Here is a 13,659-nt window from a genome sequence, read left to right on the forward strand (position 1 = left end):
TGTGGAGGGAAGTCATTTCAGGTGGCTCAGGTATCTGGTTAGGATGGTTCATGAACGCCTGATGGATGGATGGATGGATGGATGGAATGGTTAAAAGAAGAAAGTATAATACTATTAGAATTAATGAAGAAAAATCCATAAAATTGTAATTACTAATTGTGAAACGGTTTTCGAACTGTTTAAAGTTTATTAATTACAGGTCCATCTCAATAAATTTGAGATTCATCAAAAGGTGATTAATTTCAGTGTTTCAGCTGAAAAACTCACGAATCTATGCACTGACTTTAATTTCCAATTTGCCAAACACTCTTGAATGGGCTCTGCTTCATCCTTTGAACACTGCAGTTAACTTTGTTGCTTGTATGTGTTTTCCTTCCACAAAATATTCCAATAAAACGCTTTAACATTTTGATGTTAAAAATCCTTTTTTCATTAGTTTTGGATTCTAACTTTCGGAGAAACTTAATATTGGGTTTTTATAAGGTGGAGCCATAATAATAAAATTATTAAATAATTTCATATAAAATGTAATACTAAAATGTAAAGATATTGGGCAAAAAATTAACAATAAGAAAAATTGACAAGAAACGCCTGAAATATCTCCTTATGTGTAATGAATTTATATATGCTAATATGCATCTCGTCCAGTAGGTGGCGGTACTGCGCTTTTACTAACGAACAAAAAGCAACAGAAGAAGAATGTTGTAGGTAAACAAAGCTAACAGCGGAGGGACAGATAACACATCCTGCCTAACCAAAGCAATGTCTTCAAAGTGAATGGACAAGCAGCTCACCCGCTTCTCTCGACATTAACATTATAAGCGGACAATATGGAGGAATCGTGGGATTTTGAGTTTCTGTCCCGCATCGCTGACAGCTGTCTGTCGTTTATTTCCGAGTTTGTGGACGATTGGCTCGCCAACGACATGAGGGTCTCCATATTCAAAATCCTGCTCAGCTGGCTGATATTTAGTCTGATCGCGATTCACTTTGCATGGAAAGTCTACGGGAACACAGTGAACGACATGTATTATCGACAAGGTGGGTGTTATTCATACCGCACAGGAACTCTTAGCTGTGTAAATCTAAGCTAGCCGCGTTAGCATGCTCTGTGTTTACATCCAGGGGCCGGGCAGAACGGAGGAACACCCGAGGCAGCTTCCCACCTGGGCGGATGGTGAGTGTCCGATGTTGGAATTATGTGGCTCACATTAATTCAAAAGGTTACTTTTGTTTCCATGGAGATAGCCTGCTTTAATTAAGTGCCGTTTATGTTTTATTCTTCGAGTACTGCCTGGCTATTGTTGTTGTATGATCTTTCATCTGTTATCTTGTAGGGTGAGTGAAGCTGGGGACCCTATGAAGAGCCATAAGGACTGAGTACTCATCCTGAAATCTGGGCTGGATATTTTTACTTCAGACACTAAATGAACATGATCAGTTTTGATCATCTGTAGATACGAACATCTACCAGTTCTCCTGGGTTGGTGTCGAACAAAGTTTGTGGCATACTTACTTTGCTCACCGGTCACAGAGCAGGACACTTTTCAGCAAGAATGACTGAAATAAATCGTGTTGTTAACATGGACCACTTGTGAATTTTGTGAGCGGCAGCAGTGGTAATGTGAAACAGTCGTGGTTTGGGGTTTGATGCAACTTTAATATCACTTCCAAGGTCATACACAACCAGAAACCATGCCTATGTGGTGCAACAAATTTATTTTTGAAGTCAGGACACAAAATAAAACACAGGTTTTATTAATAAATTTGGCATTAGTAGTAGTAGTAGTGGCAGCATATGCTGTTTGTAAATATTTACTGTTGAAGTATCAGTTGCAGGCAGTTTTATTTATGCAATTTGATGAATAAATTATCCTGTCTAAATCTCTGTTTTATTGTGTTTGTTAACAGCCTTCATGATTTTTACTGTCTTACAACATTTTTACATTTCGTTTTATCACAACAGACTTCAGTTGACTTTACTAAGAGCTCATTTAATTTACCAAAATAAAATAGTGCAGTTGTAAAGTGGAGGAAAGTTAGTAATAGGCAACATTGTTTTGTTGTTACTATCAGTTCTGAGAAAGGGAGGGATTGTGCAGGTAACCTTTTTCTACATGTTCCCGTCTAAAAGGAGGGATGAGAATTGGCACAAAGTGGTGAATGAATTTCCCGGACAAATTCAGGGAACAGAGCTGCTGCTCATTTGGCAGTAAACCTTCTGGGGGACGTCTGTTCAGTGTCTCCCTGTCAGTCCAATTTGTGATCTAAAGGGGAAATCACTGCCAATGATTATACACAGTTTGCATGCTTAGAAAACAAAGAATTGTATAAAAAATATTCTAAAGCAAAATCAAATACACATTTCATTGAGAGTAAAATTTATTTACCATGATAAAAATTTATTTTATTTTTCAGTTAATGTTTTTAATTTAAAAAAAACCCCACATAAATCTGTACTCATTTCATTTTTATTGAACGGCAAGATGAGGTCAGAATAATATTTGATACTTTAATGTACTGTCTTGCTGTACGCTATAACATAACATTAGAATGATTTTACATTAAGAAGGAAAACACTGACACAGACCTGCAGTTTTTGTTAGTTTCAAAAAAAATATTTGGGGAAATGTTTCTTTTCCCTCATTTTATTTCATAATTCTGGGATTGTACATCAGTTATTTTCATTTTGATCTTTAAAATACTAAAATTTCCACAAACTTTATATGAGATGCCCCTTTGCATGTGATGATGTAATCTTTAAATATTAAATTATGTTTTGATCAGTTACTCAGTACTTTCAGCCTTTTTTACCAAATTCTTTTTCACTCTCATTTGAATAACTTCTTGGTCAGCTACTTACTTTTACTTGAGTAAAAATATGTTGTAGTATCACTACTCTTATTTGAGTACAATTTTTGGGTACTCTGCTCACCTCTGCTTACATGAGTGTCAAATATAAAAATAGAAAACCCTAAAAAGCCTTTTGTGTCTACTGACATGATGATCTACTCATTATTTTTGCACTGTTTTGCCTGTGCGTTAACTAATTTTAATGGGAATAGCTGGGATAAGCAGCACATGAACGTCCATGACATTCGTGCAGGTCAGGCCAGGCGCCAGCAGACGCTCTCCGGCTGACAGACGGGAAAAGAAAGTGTAGGAGTCATTATTACTGAGGAAGCTGTCGATGTCTAACCCCTGGGCTCGGGCTTCGTCGTAAAGCCCCGCATCAGTGACGGCTCCCGCAGCCTCCGTGGGTCCGTCCTGACCATCGGTGCCGCCGCTGAGAAACACAGGCCCCTGCGGCGGGAGCTCCAAACCTCTCAGTTCCAGTCCCACTCGGAGAGCCAGCTCCTGGTTTCGACCTCCTCGCCCTTTGCCCGTTAGCTCCACAGTCGGCTCTCCTCCAGCTAACACACATGTGGCGCCCCACCCCTCGGCGCGCTCTTCGCCCAACACCTGCATGGTTCGACACAGGTCCCAGCTCTCCACGCCGACCTCCGGTCCGAGCCTCAGCACTTCGGCTGCGATCTCCGGAGGCGGTTCCTCCCGGGAACAGGCGAACCGGGCCAGCAGGCCGTACAGCCTGGAGACGAGCCTCACGTTGCCGCAGACTCCCGGTGAAAGCACAACAGGACGGAAACCCAGCTCTCGAACTCGCTGGCCAGCACAGGTGAGCGCAACGGTGTTGGAGCCAATCACAGCATTGAGAGCCTCTCCAGGTGAATCTGAGTGCTTGTCATTCTCTTTCCAGCGGGGACCCTGTCTTGCAAGGACCTGCGTGACTGAAGCTGGCATGGAGCTGAGAAGCTTGTGTCGTTCAAGGATGGATGAAACCTCCTCCGGCCACACCTTGCATGTCACTGTTGGGCCGCTTGCTATCAAATCAAGAGGGTCCCCAATCACGTCAGACAGTATGAGTGAAACCACCTTTGATGAAATGATTGGAAAATCAGAAATATGCTCTTCTTTTAACAAGCAAACATTGTTAAAGGGGCAGTATTATGTTTTTTCCAGCCACGTGTAGTTACATTTTACAGCACAATCAAGTTAATGCATATGACGTAAAAGTAGAGGTTCAGCGACTGCAGTTTTCTTTTCGATCACAGAAAAAAAAAAAGCCTGACCTGATGATTCAGATTTTTTTGTCTGAATTGTTGCTAAATAAAGCAATAAAGTTAACAGTGTGGTGACTATTGTTAACTGCAGACATGACCTGCTGTCAGTCAAACCTCTACCATGGGAGAGCAGAAGAGGATAGTGGTTGATTTCTAGCACTCTGCCAAGGTAGATAATATCCGTGGATAAGATTGGCTTCATATGTAAATACTGACCGATCACCAATTCCCCAAAGTTAAGGAAATTGAGACGATTTATCGATGCACCCCGAAATTTGACTTTGTAATTTAGCACCTTAAAATTGGGCCTCTGTCACTTTAAAAACTCCTGCGCTTTCTGAAACTCCACCTTCAGGAAGCCATCACAACATTGCTCCTCTATTAACGCTGAGCAACGTTTTTACCTGCATTTCACTGAGAAGGAGCTCCTACAATGAGCTCAGCAGATGCACAGTTCCACCAGCTGTTTGCTAATGGCTGCTGGCTAGTCTGAAGGAGCTCAGTGGGGGGGGAACTTTGGCTCAGAGGAGGAGCTGAGTCTCGAAGGAGGGGCTAGGTCCACCCAGGTGTTTTGCGGAGCTGAATGGTTGCCATGGAGATTAAAGAATTTCTCAAACATGCATTAAAGAATCAAGGCGACACATCTCCAGGTATATTTTTGATGAGGGAGTAACATTATAACATGACGTGAAACTCAAAAAAGTAGATTTTACATAATATTGCCCCTTTATACAACTGCTGTGAGTTACCTGTGCGGGGTGAGCGTGGTGTGCAAGCCCTCCACCCTTCAGCAAAGAGAGCGCTCGACGAACTTTGTTGAGCTCTTGGATGGTCGCGCCAGCAGCTGCAAGTCTGCGAGTTACATCAAGCTTCTCCTGCAGCGAGATTGGAGGTATTGGTGCTGGTAGCAGCGCAGAGCCTCCGCCTATAAGGAAACAAACCCACAAGTCACTGGAATAATTGTCCAAATGTAATTATAACATGTTCTAGTTATAAAATGCTTGCACATTTGGCTGAAATATGGCTATTAAATAAGCAGATCTGCAGTCATTATTGATGAAGTTGCTTCGTGAACTGTCTGTTGGTTTATAGTATGATTGGTTTACTTCCTTAGCACTTTTTTTGCTATAACCTGGTACCACACATCTCTTATTTTAAAAGATTACTGAAATGTTGTACATTGTCTGTGTGTAAATAAATAAACAGTAAACAGGGTAGAAATCGGTGGTAGAAATCATGCGCTTTTACCTGATATTAGTACAAGCAGTAAATCTTTTTCTGTCAACTCAGTAGCTAACTGCTTGATGCCTTCGGCCGCCTTCAGAGAGTCGTCATCAGGTAGGTTGTGTTTGGCTCCCTCCATGACTTTGATCCGACTGTTTGCTTCTAGCAACAAATGGCTGTGATGGATAAAAAGCATAAAATGTCACATATATCCATATTACTTGTGTTATTTTAGGTAGTTTTCAGAAATTAGATAAACATTCCCTGAAATTGTTCACACTTTCTAACACAAAGTGGTAAATAATTGCTATAGGTAAAAACTTTGGATTAGTTTAAAGTACGGAATGCTGAGACTGTCAAGACTTTCTTTTATAATGTGAGCTGAGGACTATATTTGTATTATTGCTTTAATCTTATTTTTTTCTTGTTCTTAGTGTTGTAATCTTAATTCATTCTATTGAATTGTACAGCAAATTGGTCAACATTTGTTGTTTTATAAATAAACTGACATTGACATAAAAAAAATTGTCTTTATTATATGATTCCTTGATTTTCAGCTCTGACCAGCTTTCCTTTCCCTGATAAAAAAAAAAAAACATTGTCCCACAGGATGATGCTGTCAACGCCATGTTTTATGGTGGGAATGGTGAGTTTAGAGTGTAGTTCAGTGTTAGGTTTTCATCTTTAATATTTAATCTTTCCTGTGTAGGCCTAAAAAGTTTTATTTTGGTTTCACCTGACCAGATTGTGTGTGAAAAACTGCAAAATACACTTTTCATTTTTCTCCATAATGGCTTTCTTCTTAACAGTCTTCCATAAAAGTTGGATTTGCAGATTGCACAACTGATAGCTGTCTTCATGAGCTGTGGATTCCTGCATCTCTTCCAGAGGCTTTCACAGAGAAGCTGGACTTATACTGAGATTTAATTACAAACAGGTGATCACTATTCATTTAAGATGCTGACTGGATTCATTTGAATTGAAAATTAAGTTGGTGTTTGTTACAAATAACAATAAAAAAAACTAGTAAGAATATTTTTGTGATGCACTATGGCTCCTGCATCATTTGCTCACCTTTTTCCATGCTGTTGTAACGTCTGCTGTATCCCATGCGGCACGCTGATGACTCCTCTAACTAGATGATCGCCCAAAATCCTCTCTACCTCTGCAGCCATTCCCAGAACCGCTTTCCCAAACCCCACCAGGTGCAGGTTGTGACTGAGTGTGAGTCTGCATCCGTCAATAACGACCGAGTCGCCGTTGCGCTCTATGCTCTGCCGCACCACGGTGTCCGGCTGCACAGCTTCCACTGCGGCTCTGAAGGTCTCCCGCGCTTGTGAGTCCATGGACATGTTGCAGAACGTGGGGTTTCTTCTTCCCAGGAGGCCCAGAAAAGGTTGAGGCCGGAACAAGGACAGGAAGCGGGCCATTGCCACCTCAGCAGGTCTGAGGAATCGATACAGCAAGATGGGTTGAGTTAGAAAAGCATGTTAAATTAGGAAGGTGAGACTTAATACTATTAAATGTCTTAATACTATTAAATGTCTTCCATTTAAAACCTAATGAAAACTACATGCATACAAAGTGGTATAGTAGTGTTATTTGTAAAATGTACATCAGTTTAAAATGATCAATTACTGTAAACATTACAATGCTTTCAAAGACCTTCAGATAAATTTAAAGCAAATTTCCACAGTCAAGATGTGCAACATGCTATTTGGACTCACAAAAAACATTTCAAATGTTTATCTGACAATTTAGTTTAGAAAGCATAGATAAAATGCATGTACATTTACTACCTTAAATTGTTTTTCAAATGAACAAAAATGAAACATTGAGCATATTTTACAAACCCAGCTACTGTGACTCTCTTCAAATCTGGTTTTAAGCCTGCCTACCTGTGTGGGTGGTTTAGGGCGATTGCAGCCTGCAGATTCCTGCAGCAGCCTGTTGTGTGTGTTCCAGTTCAGCAGCGAAGCAAAAATCTAACCAAACAGTGACTGGAGTTGTTTAAACTCTGCTTAATGATTAATTTAAAGAGACCACTGCCCTTGTGAACATGCATTTCAGCTCTCCATTTATCTCTTCTTTACTTGCACTGATTAAAATTTCTACCAGATAGATGGAGATTTAAGTGAATGTGGCCTTATTTATCTTGTTTTGTATCAATTAATAAGACTGGTGGTGGAGGTGTAATGGTGCAGGGGTCATTTTCTTGACACACCTTGGTACAAACTGTTTAAAGACCAACGCTTACCCAATGCCACATTGTTTTCCTGAACAATGTTTCCCTGTTTGTTTTTTGATTTTTTTTCAGCCATATTGTTGAATGTGTGCCATAAAAAATTCAAGACAAAAGAAGGTCCAACTAAGTATGAGCAAAATGTATTGTCAGTGAGTGTATATTTTAGAAATACAGACCAGGCATACAAATATTAATACTAAAATTAAAGGTCCCGAAAAGTGGTCCTCATTATGAATACACATGTAATTAAATCTACTTATTTTTACAATTATAATTCTGAACGACTGCATTATTTTTATATGATCATGCACAACCAACCAAAACAATAATATGTAGTTCATACCTTGGAGTTTCCCTTCTGCGGGGTCAAAAGTCCTCCAGGAACTTTCTTCATCATGTGTTTATTTTGCGGCGGGAGTAAAATTAAGAAACAGACAGAAAACAAGTCTCTGTCCTTATATGGGACAGGAAGCGCTGCTAGTGAACACACAACCTGGCAACTATTTGAGACATTTAAAACTAAGCAGGAAAACCGTATCAAATCCTGCTGCTTGTGCTGTTTATGTTACCACGCAAATCTCGCGATAAAACATCATTTCTGGCCACTGCGCGGTCAGGTGATGATTTGTGCGTCACTGACGTGGCGAAGGCGTTGCACTTTCGTCCCTCCTCTGCCGTGGACTTAAACTACCCCAGGCGGGATTTGGTTGTCGTTTTTGGGGACTTTATTTTCCCAATAACAACTTTTTTGCACCGCTTTTGTTCATATATCTCCATAAATCACCGTAACTGTGACCCTTGAGTCGATCTAAAGCGGGGCGAGGGCCAGCTTCCCTCAGACACAGACAGGCCACCATGAAGCTAACGGACAATGTGCTCCGGAGCTTTCGGGTTGCCAAAGTGTTCCGAGAAAACTCGGACAAAATTAACTGCTTCGACTTTTGCTCCAACGGAGAGGCAATCATTTCCAGCAGCGACGACGACTCCTTAGTGTTGTACGACTGCCAGGAGGGAAAGTAAGAGCGGCTCATCTTGCTTTTTTATGTTAGCTTTATGCTAAGCTAATAGCTGAGGCCTGCTGCGGTGCTTAGAGCGATGCAGCATGAAATTAAAAATAAATGAGTCTGCTGGTTAAAACTGGTCCGGTATTAACTGTTGTTTTTTAAAGCCCGTGTGTCATCAAATATTCAGTTTTATAGTCATCACAAGCAAAACACTTGATGAATATTATAACTGTTAAACTAAGTGGGAGGGGATGGCTAAATTGAGAAAATGCGCTTTAATTTCACCTAATATTTCTAGAGTTTTTAATAAATCGCTTAATTAAGACGACAAACAGGTGCTGTAGCAAGTAGGCGTTGTATATTTCGATCTTGAATATTTAAGCTGTTCTGCCGCCATTTCTCCTTTTGGTTAAACGGGGCTAGCATATTTAAAGTCGAAATACTTGTCTCATAGAGGGGAAGTTCAGTTGTCACAGCAGCAAGTTAAGGATAAGTGGGAACATGCATATTTACAGAAAGATAAGGAAAAAATAATGCTATGCGGTTGATAATAATGGTAAACTCAGATGATCAGGAATGTGCAACTGACTAGCTTTATTTGGAGCAGAAAATGTACATTTGCATAGATATTTGTTATAAAAAACTGCAAAAAGGGATGTTCAAATATGATCAGCAATGTTATTTGAAATTAGAAAAACTGCAAATAACAGCAAACTTATAAGACTTGTTGAAGCTTTGATGTTTATAAAGTCTGCTGGAAGGAAGGATCTGCGACAACGCTCATTTGTGCACTTAAGATGCAGAAGGCAAAAATGAGCTCTCCATTTAATGTTGAATTGGGAGTTTTTTAATGGATATCTGTCAATTTTATTGTGACTTAAATTAGATTTAGTTGTGAATACCAACTTGTTTGTTTGGAAGGATTAAAGTTTTTGCATTTTTGTATTACAATCACAAGTGTTATCTGATAGCTCAGGGATCGGCAACCTTTATGATCCAAAGAGCTGTTTTCACACCTAGTCCAAAATATGCCATTTAGAGATGCAAATGTTATATGAGCTCTTGAAAGAAAGACAACTTACAGATTTTGATAAACAGCTACAATAGGAAAAATTATGTCATTTCTAAAGAACAGTTATTTTATTCCTTTTTGATTGTTTTGAAACAAAGAAAAACATTTTTTTCTGGAAAAGAGGATGGATACATTTTCTTCTATGTGTGTTTTGACATCAGGGGAATATTAGTAAAAAGAAAATTTGACAAACTTACTAAAAAAATTGATTTAAAAGTCTATTACTGGTATATTTAGTATCATTATGTTGTGGAATTTCAATATAATTGTTCCATGAAAAACTGGAACTGCTAAAATCAGCATGTGTTTTTAAATATATATTTTAAAACATTAGTTGGCTCTTTATCATTTTTAGCCAAATTTATTAAGAGTCCTGGAGGAAGGTCCAAAGAGACTCCTGTGATAGACTGACACTGAGTAGTGCATCATCGCGACCTGGAATTAAAAGGATTCAGTGCTTTGCAAAATTATTTACAGGCAGAAATCTGGAAAGTATGGTGTGGTTTTTTTATTATTATTTTTTTTAGCCCCATTATCTGTTAGAAATCTGAAGCATTTCAGGTGATTTTCAGTAAAAAGTAGCAAACATTGACGCTTCTGACTCCAATCTGAACCTTGTAAGGTTTTTAAATTATTATAGAAGTGTGCTGCTGCTTACTGCTGTTGATTCATTTCCTCTAATTTATTGTTGTTTTTTGTGTGTCCCATTTATGGCAGACCCAAAAGAACTCTCTACAGTAAAAAGTATGGCGTGGATCTGATCAGGTATACACATGCTGCAAACACAGTGGTCTACAGTTCCAACAAAATCGATGGTATGTATTCAGAAGATGCATGTTGAAATGCATGCCGTTTTGATTTTAATTTCCGTTTTGTCGCACAATTTACTGCTGCCTTGGCTCAGGTGGTGATTTGTGTTGCGTAGCTGCTCGCCGCGCTGCTCGCTGTAGCCTGAGGTAGTTGTTTGTACAGTTTGAGGGTCTGTGATTCTACCCCTTACAGGAGCTAACTGTACAAGTGACTGCCTTGCCTACGGTTGAGTGCAATCTTCAGACGAGCTTCGGATTGATTTTTTTTTTCTTTTCTCTTATGCATGAAATAATCATGGATTTTGGTATGTTGGTGCCACTTATTTTGTTCTTTGTCTTTAAGACACTATCCGGTATTTGTCTCTTCATGACAACAAATATATCCGGTATTTTCCTGGACACAACAAAAGGTGAGTGCTGTCCTCGTGTTTCTGCGATTGGTTCGATGTGTCTGTGTTTTCACATTTCCTCTTCCTGTGTGTTTTCATCAGAGTGACGTCTCTGTCCATGTCTCCTGTGGATGACACGTTTATTTCCGGCTCATTAGACAAAACTATCAGGTTGTGGGATTTGCGCTCACCGAACTGCCAGGTAGACATCTAGTTTTACTCATTTGTTAGAAGTAGTTTGACACTTGTTCTGTGAAAATTAAACCTTCCTAACAGATTGAATTTGGAGTTGGTTTGTTCACGAGTTTAGAAAATGAATGCTGTACTTGCTGTTGTCTTTGCATTTTTAGGGTTTGATGCACCTGCAGGGGAAGCCTGTGTGCTCATTTGACCCAGAGGGTCTCATTTTTGCAGCTGGAATAAATTCAGAGATGGTTAAACTTTATGATCTGCGCTCATTTGATAAGGTATGGAAGGAGGTTTGACACTCGACTAGTTAAATTGATCCAAAAAGAACTAAATCGATCCCTCTTGCCAACAGGGTCCGTTTGCAACTTTCAAGCTTCAGTACGATCGGACGTGTGAGTGGACTGGACTCAAGTTTAGCAACGATGGAAAACTCATCCTTCTTTCTACCAACGGTGGGGCACTTCGCATTTTGGACGCTTTTAAAGGGGCAGTGCTGCATTCTTTTGGGGTAAGGATGGAGTCACTGCAAAATGGAGAATAGAAATCCGGTAAAAAAATATAAAAATACTGAAGGTTTTTATTTTCTGTCCACAGGGCTACAACAACAGTAAAGGCGTAACCTTAGAGGCTTCTTTCACTCCTGATTCTCAGTTTGTGATGATTGGTGAGTTTGTATAAGTGTGCATTTATGTGTCACTTTATTGGTGCTTTAAATTAACAGTTCAGCAAAAGAACATTTGATTTATTTGGAATAAGGATATAAGTGTTTTCATCTGAAACACAGAGCAGATTTCTGCTCACATGATGATATTTAACTTTTTTTTTGTTTGTTTTTTTTTTTTTTTTTTTTATTATTTTATTTTTTTTAATTCTTTTTTGAAATCCTACAGCTACTCTGAGACCAGGCAGGATGGTTGTTTCATTTAGAGACGGACCGATATCTGGGGAAATTTATTCATTGTAAACATGAAGTAATTTGTGTTCATGCTGTTTAAACTCAAAAATAAAATGGAACAAATTTTAACTAAAAGATGAAAATTAAATGTGCCAGTAGTTGAAGAAGATATTATAAGGTTGATTATGAAAACGAATTCTGTATTTTTTGTAGGACTGCATTCAATAATTACTTAGTTACTGATTATTCTGGTGATTGATTAATTAGATAAAAAATCAGCATATTCTATTTTGGATTTAACCACTATTATTAAAAATACATTATAAAATACCATTATGTAATTTTTTCATAATTGGAAAATAAAAATTGTATTGCCTACAATGAAATAAAACTGCATTCCTTTAGCATACGCTTGATCATTTGCAGCTAAAACAATACCTCTAACAGCAACATATTATTGTATTGTTGCAATATAATAATATAAAGATGCAATATTTGGTAGGTAAAGGTATTTACTGTGCAGTTCATTAAAATTTTGCTTGCCAATGCTATATTTCGGTAGAATTGTAGACTCACTGTCTGCACCTGATCTCAGTCATGTTGGAGATTAGGGAGCATAGTGATGCTGGTTAGCCAGAGTTACTTTCACTAATTCAATAATCTGCTTTTTATTACTGAATGTGAATGCTTACCTCCAACATTTGATGTGTTTTAGGCTCTGAAGATGGAAAGATCCACGTGTGGAACGCTGAAAGCGGGATGAAGGTGGCGCTATTAGACGGGAAGCACACAGGCCCCATTACCTGTCTGCAGTTCAATCCAAAGTTCATGACCTTTGCCAGTGCCTGCTCCAACATGGTGAGTTTAAGAGAAACAAAACGTTGCCTCAGACTTGACAGACATGTCTTTGAGAAAAAAGCTTAGCTATTAGATAAACTGATGTATTAAAAATAGAAAACATTAGACCATTACATTTTACAAATTTTTGTGCATTTCTTGATTTAATTTGTCTACATATGAGGGGCTTTTTTTCTGTGATTTTCTTTAGATTCTGTAAAAATGAAAACATGAAACAAGCAAAAAAATGAGAAAAATGCAACTTTAAACATTAATTGAATACTTTTTCTACTAAAACAGAATTTAAGTGCAATTTCTAATAAAATATTTAAGAGATTTTCTGCCTCTCTGTGTAGAAATAAACAGTCAAATATGTAAACGGTAATGGCTGAAGTGACTTAAATGTGATATGAATTTAATCTTTCAGGCTTTCTGGCTGCCGACCATTGATGACTGAGGAGTAGGAGCAGCAGCTGACCAGCAGGGGGCAGTGTGAATGTCACAAAATTAAATTGTAAATAATCAGTTGTAGGAATAAAACATGTTTGCTTTTTTATTTTTCTATTTAACATTAAATTGTTTTCCTTTGTAAAAAAAAATATAGTTTTGACTTCTTTTAAATTGTGCCAGTTTATATTTCTTTTTGGGTCTTTGGTATTTTTGAAATTAGTGTAAAAAGATTAAAATAACAGTTCCATGTTTTTTAAAGCATCTGGGAAGGAAATACATTTTTTAGATTCAAATTATAAGTTAAGATTTATTAATAGGATTGAATTTAATTTAAAGTGTGGCTTAAACGTGTTTTCTTTGTAAGGTTAGAGCTATAGTTATGTTGAAACCCAGTATGACCTGATTTTATTGGAGCATAAACATC

At 38.3% G+C, this 13,659-nt stretch overlaps 3 protein-coding genes across 4 annotated transcripts; 2 read left to right on the plus strand and 1 right to left on the minus strand.

The window, feature by feature from the left end:
* Nucleotides 1-684: 684 nt before the first annotated feature.
* tcta (T cell leukemia translocation altered) lies at nucleotides 685-1,884 on the plus strand. The gene is made up of 3 exons (XM_015048603.1): nucleotides 685-1,041; nucleotides 1,126-1,177; nucleotides 1,338-1,884. Exons 1-3 carry the CDS (start codon nucleotides 831-833, stop codon nucleotides 1,378-1,380), a joined length of 306 nt encoding a protein of 101 aa, XP_014904089.1. The 5' UTR covers nucleotides 685-830; the 3' UTR covers nucleotides 1,381-1,884.
* A 569-nt stretch (nucleotides 1,885-2,453) lies between these two features.
* On the minus strand, nucleotides 2,454-8,140 carry glyctk (glycerate kinase). 2 transcript variants are annotated; one of them, XM_015048599.1, is made up of 6 exons: nucleotides 7,934-8,140; nucleotides 7,244-7,330; nucleotides 6,420-6,791; nucleotides 5,370-5,521; nucleotides 4,871-5,046; nucleotides 2,454-3,933 (listed from the first exon to the last, which is right to left on the minus strand). In XM_015048599.1, exons 3-6 carry the CDS (start codon nucleotides 6,773-6,775, stop codon nucleotides 3,043-3,045), a joined length of 1,575 nt encoding a protein of 524 aa, XP_014904085.1. In that variant the 5' UTR covers nucleotides 6,776-6,791; nucleotides 7,244-7,330; nucleotides 7,934-8,140; the 3' UTR covers nucleotides 2,454-3,042. The 2 variants fall into 2 exon arrangements, with proteins under 2 accessions (XP_014904085.1, XP_014904084.1); XM_015048598.1 differs by lacking the exon at nucleotides 7,244-7,330.
* A 165-nt stretch (nucleotides 8,141-8,305) lies between these two features.
* On the plus strand, nucleotides 8,306-13,292 carry wdr82 (WD repeat domain 82). Its single transcript, XM_015048602.1, has 9 exons — nucleotides 8,306-8,606; nucleotides 10,384-10,481; nucleotides 10,819-10,885; nucleotides 10,967-11,066; nucleotides 11,215-11,331; nucleotides 11,406-11,561; nucleotides 11,648-11,717; nucleotides 12,664-12,806; nucleotides 13,213-13,292. Exons 1-9 carry the CDS (start codon nucleotides 8,446-8,448, stop codon nucleotides 13,240-13,242), a joined length of 942 nt encoding a protein of 313 aa, XP_014904088.1. The 5' UTR covers nucleotides 8,306-8,445; the 3' UTR covers nucleotides 13,243-13,292.
* The last annotated feature ends 367 nt before the right edge of the window (nucleotides 13,293-13,659 follow it).

Source organism: Poecilia latipinna, unplaced genomic scaffold (genome assembly GCF_001443285.1).
Source record: "Poecilia latipinna isolate Pla-1442-1.1 unplaced genomic scaffold, P_latipinna-1.0 Scaffold893, whole genome shotgun sequence".
NCBI classification, from domain to species: domain Eukaryota; kingdom Metazoa; phylum Chordata; class Actinopteri; order Cyprinodontiformes; family Poeciliidae; genus Poecilia; species Poecilia latipinna.